The 7,713-nt window shown below is 37.5% G+C and overlaps 1 protein-coding gene across 1 annotated transcript in view; it reads left to right on the forward strand.

The window, feature by feature from the left end:
• Positions 1–7,713, forward strand: part of PIGK (phosphatidylinositol glycan anchor biosynthesis, class K) — a 70,283-nt gene that overhangs the window by 11,824 nt on the left and 50,746 nt on the right. Inside the window, exon 8 of the mRNA XM_009333845.1 lies at positions 2,888–3,060. Within this exon, the coding sequence (XP_009332120.1) occupies positions 2,888–3,060 (173 nt within the window). The remainder of the gene's footprint in view (positions 1–2,887; positions 3,061–7,713) is intronic.

A 7,713-nucleotide genomic window follows, 5' to 3' on the forward strand; every position in this document is an offset into this window, starting at 1 on the left:
GAAAAATCTTTTTTCATATTCTACTCCACCTACTCCCCACCTGCTCCATCTGTGCTGCTAAGGGATGGCATAAAGCTGTGCAAATGACTGACTTTCGGTTTGATCACAATTCTGAAAAAGTAAAGACTAAGTTGAAATGTCACACATTTGAACTTTTAAAATAAGATTCAAATAAATTTCTAAATGAGATATAATTTGTCAAAAAATAGCTAAAAATGTTGTTAAGAAAAGTCAAGATAACAAAGTTCCCATGTTGGGGAATTGTTTAGCTTTATTTGAATAATAGCTTGTTTAAAAAAATTTGGAAAAATCGACACATGAACAAATGTGTTTCATTTAGCTAGTGTTTGCCTTTTCTTTTTTTGTCAGAAGACCTCAGTTATTAGTGTGCTGTGGTGTAATTGCTTTGCAGTCTTTCTTTTCTCACACTGGTACTGGATAGGTGGATTTTTAATATTGAAGTCTTCTCAGTGCCATTGCACATTTTTGTTCAAGATTCATCTCAACTGGTTATGGTAGTAAATTGTTGTGGGACAGGTTAGAAATAGTTGGGTGCAGTATCAATTTCCCACTTTCAGTGCTGATGCAGTTGTTTTGGGACATTTACACTCTCTTGAGAGCTTGGAAGAGAGACTTAATGGTATAACTGCAGCATAGATTTATGCATCAAATAGCAGGATTAAAACAAATACTTAGCTTTTATAGCTTACTTCAAAGACAGTTTTTATGTTTGTGCCCTTAGTTGGAGCAGAGTTGAAGAAAATTGATTGCATTTTGGTGAAACTGAAACTTAGGAGGGTTTGTGTACGTTGACAAGTGGCTTTGTATGGGAAGCATGATGCTGGTGAGTCTAGTTCATTTTCACTTCACAAGGAGGGTAACGGAAAGATTTGATCTGCCCGTATCTTTTCTTTAGCAGCTGTGTGATACTCTGCCAACAAGAGAGTTGGGAATCATTAAAAAAGAGCTCGGTGAATATGTGTGCTTGCGTGCTTCAGTTAAGGTAAAAGTGAAAGTGAGCTGAAGTCTCCCTGGACCAGCAGCCTAATGCCGTATGCTTACAGGCTTAGTCAAAAAAGACGAGGTATGAAAGAGAAACTAATGGAGCAGAAGGGAGGAATGGGGAGATAGAATCTGTCCTCTCTGAAGAAAAGCCAGGTACATGGTTTCCTCTGTGGGAAAATTTTTAAACGTAGGGCTCTGTTGTCCTAAGAGGAGGAGCCCCACAAGTCCATGCGTTTTGTGTCCGGCTGAGCACAGAATTTCTGCTAGGAAGTATGGAATGAAGCTCATAGGTTTTGCCAGCCATGATCTGGGATAATTGAGGCTGCATCCGCATTGAGCTAATGAGGATCTGTGATTTTGTCCTAAGAGTGCAACCTTCTAAGTACTGACCCATGGTGGAATTAGGTATATAAGCTCTGGATCCGGTGACTGATGAACTCGTTTGTGAAAATCACTTGGAGAACTTAAGATTAAGGAAGATGAGCATCCCTGTGGAGAGCGTCCTTCATAGTCCTGTACATTAATCTGTTCTGTTAAATGTTCTTTGTTGCTGGAACATACAAGAACTCACATAACCTATACTGTTACCAGGCAGTCTGCAGGTTGCCCATGAGACAGTTGAAGGGACAGCAACGTTTGCTCATGAAACTGTCGAGAGCACTGTAGAGCTAGCGCCTCTCTCTAGCAGGGATGTGTGTCTAGCTCCTGTGTCTAGTAGGGTTGCGTGTTTGGTCACACAACCCAGGCAATCATTACAAGGTGTGATTGAGACATGAACTCAGCTTCCGAGCTCATCAAGGAGGCCAGAGAGAATGAAGCCTTGGGCTGCATTTCATGGCACTTTAAGCTATGTAGCATTATTAATAAAAATACAAACCAATTATTATATTACGTTACGTGCATTTCAAGATCCCTTGAAATAAGGAATCTGTCCAGATGGGAAATACTAGAGACTTTTGTGGTGAGTGTGGTAGGACTTGTGCAAAAAGGCATTGTGTCCAAGATGCATTGGTTTTGCCTTGAATATCTGCTGGGTACATAACAATCTTGTTATTTAATAGGCATGCTGTCTTGTCAGATACTCTAAATGCTACAACAAATCTGCCACTGTTACGTCTACTTCTTTTCTGCAAATGTACCTTTATACAGAATTGAGTCCATCGAAAACAGTTTGTTAGGGCTGTTCTTGTCTTCAGGTGTTGCAATGTGTGCTGGATGTAGTGGATCTTATATGTAGACAAAATACATTGGTAAAATAAATAATAAAGTATATAGCTAATTTGTAGGTTTTACAGGATGTCTCTGTAAAAGAGTACGTCTCTCTTCATGTACATAAAACCACCTTTGATATTTGAAGATCCTAATTTTGCATTAATGTGCAGGCTATAAAGTAGAAATAAGACTAAGATTTTTTTTCTTTTCAATCAAAATGGAAATTCTTGCTTCTTTATGAAGCCTTTACTATTAGCCACTTATCGAGGCTTGTTTAATCTTGCCTGCCTCCCTTTGGTAAATATGAAGAATTTATACCCACTTGTGCTTTTTGGAAGGTTATAGCAGCATTGCTGCATCTATATTCAGAAATACATTTGTGCATTTAATCAATTAGATGTAATTGATGGTTGGCTTTCACAGAAGCATTTCTAAACTCAAATGGCATAATTGTGAGGATAAAGGTTTTCTGAAATGCATAATCAAGATGTTTATGCCTTGTAATGTTTTTTGTTCAATCATTTTTTTCAGCTGTGGAGCTTGTACTGAAATTAATGCAAGTTATGTGTGGCATTTATCTTTCTTTTCATAGCGATTTCATTTTGGAAGGTATATGTAGAGACTATTGATGAATGAGGGACAGGATATGATTGTCCATCTTGGTTTCCAGTTTCAGGTCTGTCCAAAAAGTTTGTGCGTTTCCACGCCTGGGCACCGAACTGATCTCTTCCAGCGAGACCCACAAAATGTTCTGATAACAGACTTCTTTGGCAGTGTGAGAAAGGTGGAAATTACAACAGAGACAATTTCTTTGGACAGTGACTTAGCTGGTTTTGAAAGCAAGTAAGTAGTCATTATTTAGACTTGATTTGTATAGCTCTGTGCCACAGAAACAAAATAGTTGTATAACTGTCAAGGAAAGAACTCTGATTTCCTGTCATTTCTTACAAAGAATCAGGGAGTTAGTATGGACCTGCTACTACTGATAAAGTTGGGGTTTGTCGGCTGAAAACTTTGTTTAAAAATGCTCATCCCTTTATTCAGTCTTGTAAATAAATACTGCTAAAGACCAATGTGTGGATGTCAGCAACAAAAAAATCAGTCTAAAATTTTCTTTCTTCCTTAACATTTTGTCTTTAATATGCAGAAACATTTTGTTACTGTAAATTCCTGCTTGTAATAGTTTACTCCCTCAGATAAGCTCTGCGTATAAGCCGTCAGTTAGTTGTTTCATAACAACTAGCTTTTTAGTAAATACTTGGTTTCTGTTCTGTTGAATTCTCTGGCTTTTGACATTAACTGTCCTGAGAATTTCTGTTGCTGAGAGGCAACAATTCATTTGAATAAAACTGCTGGTGCAAGTTCATTAATAGTTGTAACGGGGCTTCCATTACTTTGTGGATGAAGAAAGAATTACAAACTGCTTTGTATTTTTGGTATTCTGTTGCCACCTATTGGGAACACGTAAAGGAAGATGTGCTTGTACTGTAGAGTTTATTTAGCATTGTACTTCCATTTCTGTTGCATCTTTTATGTTTCATGACACTGTCCTCTGTGAGGGTAAAAAAAAGGATTGAAATAGTCTGCTATACCAGGGATGAAATATTTTTCAACTCATAAATTTATGTAAGTTATTGTCTACCTTGTTCACTGTTGCTCAAATCAAAGAACAAGTTAGTGGATAGCAGTCTTATTAATTTTAAAGTAGTTAGGGGGGTTTAGACTGGACACGAGGAAGTGTTTCTTTACTGAGAGGGTGGTCAAACACTGGCACAGGCTTCCTAGAGAGGTGGTCGATGCCCCAAGCCTGTCAGTGTTTAAGAGGCATTTGGACAATGCCCTTAACAACATGCTTTAACTTTTGGTCAGCCCTGAATTGGTCAGGCAGTTGGACTAGATGATCATTGTAGGACCCTTCCAACTGAAATAGTCTGTTCTAAAGATAACAGTAACTCTGGTCCTCATAATTAAAAATATTCTACATGGTTTAGTGTATTTCATGTCTTATTTTCATACTGTATTTTTATCTGTATTATGTGCGTTAGTAGTAACCATATATATCTTAAGCTAATTTTGTGACTCCTTAGTTTATAGTAGTATTTCGTGACAGTAAATTTGTTCTTTTTCTCTGAAGAATAAAAAAAGCTTTTGGCAAATAAGAGACATTTTGCCAGTCAGAAACCATGATGAAAACTTACCTATGTGGGTTTCTAATTTGTGGACAACTAAAAGGAGAAACAGGTTTTGGACAACTTTACTGTTCTGAAACAGGAAATGACTGGTTGGGATTTTCAGCTTTTATTTTTGAGTTAGTTTGGTGCCAATATATGAGGGGGTTTTAGGTATCTGACACGCTACTGAACTGGACACATGGAAGCAATGTTGAGAAATGGGCACTCATGCACAGAGAGGAATATTATCCTTGTGAAACATTCTGATATTTAATGAAAGCTGTATTACATTATCATGGTGATTCCGGTTAACTTAAATCTGTGAAATTGGAAGGGATGGGAGCTTGAGAGAGTCTTTGAGAACATGTACACCTAGGAATGGAAGCACACAGCAGCAGCTTATGGAATACTGCCTCATGTCTGTAACATCTATGACCATTTTTAAGCGGTCTCGTGTAAAACAGTAAGTTATTCATTGCACTACATCCAGATACGATTTTCCAAAAAAGTACTTCAATTCTCAGTTTCTTGTTACCACTTTGGAAGAGTTTATAGAGTGTGTTTTTAACGGAGAGGAAAGTATGGACTTTGTAGAAAAGTGCTGGAAAATTGTAATTTAGCTGTATAGATAGTGATGTGGAGTGTTTAACGAATTCCTTAAACAGAATTCTGAGGTCAGTACCTCTTGGTATGACAGATCTGTTTCGCTACAACAAATTCAAGAATTATAGCTTGAAGTGAATTTATTAATTAAAAATGTTAATGCTTTTTAAATATGCAGTTTTGGAGGGTCTGCTCTGCAAGAACTAGTTACTGTGGTTTTATTTAAAGGATATTATAAATGTTACACACATCTGTTTCCGAGGGCATTAAGAAGTTGGAACACTTCACAAATTATGTGATCTTTGAATAGATACTACCCAGATTGTCCCAAATTAATATAAGAATGACCCTTGAATGAAAGAATGTGAGTGCATATTCTTAACCTCCTCAGTGTTAGTTAAACCATTCTGTGTCTTTTGGAACGTGATGGCTGTTGACACCCTGGATCGCGCTCTTATGTCAAATAGCTCGGGAAAGAAAGATGGGGCTAGCACAGCCTGGTTTATTCTTTTTGGTATCATTGGGAGAGATCCAAACCAAGCTTATTATTCATGACTAATTTGGAAGGATTATTCATTTTTAATCTTGTTCATGCCTAATATTGTTTTAAAAGCCTTTGTGAAGAGGAAAAAAGTCATGTAGAATTGAACTTGTGCCCCTTAAGGGTTTGCAAGAAGTATTTACCGGGAAGTAGCTGATAGATCACAAATATATACCACTAATACCAATTTTGATGTATTACATTGGTTACTGAGTGTGCAGATTTTTTTTTATTCTGACAAAATCTATGCAGAATCTTATTTTCCTTTTTTCTGTATTGCATTCCAGTCACATTTTTTTCCTAAAATATAAGTTGCAGAGGTTTTATTGGTTTAATATTTGATATAGTTAGTCTCTTGGCTTCATTCCTTTATGAATCATTTCCTCTTTGTTTTATTCTTCCCTCAATGTTAGCTTGATACCTTTTTCCTTTTACACACTGGTGGCAGTAGAAGGCTACAGAATATCTGCATTACAGAGCATAACCAGAAAATGAAATACAGACCTCAACTCTGACACAGCCTTAAGTAGTCTGTCTTAGATCCAATTTGTTTGTTTTAAAGTTGCAAGCATCAGATGTGCAGATAAGGGCATTAAAAAACCAAACAAACAAAAGAGATAAACCACTGATTACACAGCTAATGGGTAAAGAAGATGACGTCACGTGAGGCATGAACGTGTTATTGGGATCATACTGCTGCCAGACTGTTCAAGTTTTTGTCTAACCCACTGCTGTGACTTTGCCAAATCTTTTCAATGAAGTTTGTTCTTTTGTTACACGATTGCTTAGCAATTACTTCATCATATGGACCCACTCCCAAGCTCAGCGTGAGCTATAGCTGTGCAACCAGGTCAGAACTGGTGGTTTCATGTTGAGCGCAAGCCGTGACATTTGACGAGTGAGGCCTTTGAAGTTTCCTTTGGCTTTGGCTGAGACTTGTACAAAGAACAACCACTAATTAACGAAAAGAAGAGGCTTTCTTTCTATCCATATAGTAGTAGGTGAATATTTCTGAGTAAAAAGCTTTAAAAAATAAAAAGAAGAATCCTCTGCTGTTTCCTTTCTTCATAGCAGTTTCAATCTAAGCTATGTTCACTTCAAAGGGCTTGTTCTGCAGCTGCCGCAGTCCTGACTGGGTTTGTAGCTGCCAATTTTAGCAGAAAACCTGACAGTCTAGGGGTTCTGGGGCTTCAGCTGATTCTGTTTTGTCTAAATCCCCATGAAAGAGCAAAAAGTAAACATTAAGGAATAGAAGAAATCCTGCATCTTTGGAGAAGGAGCCTTGCAGAGTTTAGTACATCTAATAAATTAGGAGTGTGTCTCTTAAACTTGGATTGTAACTCTACAGCCAGTTGGAACGCTTTCTCTGTTTCAGCTCCTAGCATGAAGAAAAGATGTGTATCAGCGGAAAGTGTTGGTAAAAATTGGGATGAATATTTCTCTTGAGGGTACTAAGAAGTGAATTAAAGACAGCATCATATAAAACAATCCTAGTTTCATTGCTTTTGAGAATTGGGCTTCATATTTAATACGTCTGTTAAGAAGAATTGCGGTGCTGCTGGCAGTGACTGTTTTCCTAAAAATAAATATATTAGCCACCTGTGTTAGGAAGGATGCTTGTGTAACAGAGAAATTGGGAGTAATTGGTTCATTTGCAGTATGTTAATAGCTAATGTTCTCTCAATCTATTTTTTTTCTTCGGTGTTAGTGTCTCTTTCTCTCTCTCTTTCCTGTCCTTTCTTCTTTTCCACTAGTTATTTTCAGTTTGATGTGCTTAATAAGTAAAGCTGCTGTTGTGTGTTCCTGAATCCATGGGGATCCAGTTTGTGAACCAATAGGCAATTTTTTTGGCTGGTAGATGCTGTTCAGCTCAGTGGGCTTTTCTTAAAATAGAAAAGGCTGGGTTTGTTCCGAGATCACCATTCATTTTTTGTGATGATGCCTCATATTTGTAGTTCTTAAGTTTTATAAATCATTTTTAGGACTAATTCTGAAAGCTCTTGTTCTCTGAGAAATTCCCAGTTCTCATTTGCATCCTGATTTGCTGTTGCATCAGTGATAGATTTACATCAGCGCCTTACCGCCCTCCCGCCCCCCCGTATTTTCTACCTACTCTTATCCGAAGGCAAAATCTTATTTTGAAGATAAAAGTTGCTGTATTTGTTCCGGTGACAGCACGTG

This window comes from Pygoscelis adeliae, unplaced genomic scaffold (assembly GCF_000699105.1).
Source record: "Pygoscelis adeliae isolate BGI_AS28 unplaced genomic scaffold, ASM69910v1 Scaffold10, whole genome shotgun sequence".
NCBI classification, from domain to species: Eukaryota; Metazoa; Chordata; class Aves; order Sphenisciformes; family Spheniscidae; genus Pygoscelis; species Pygoscelis adeliae.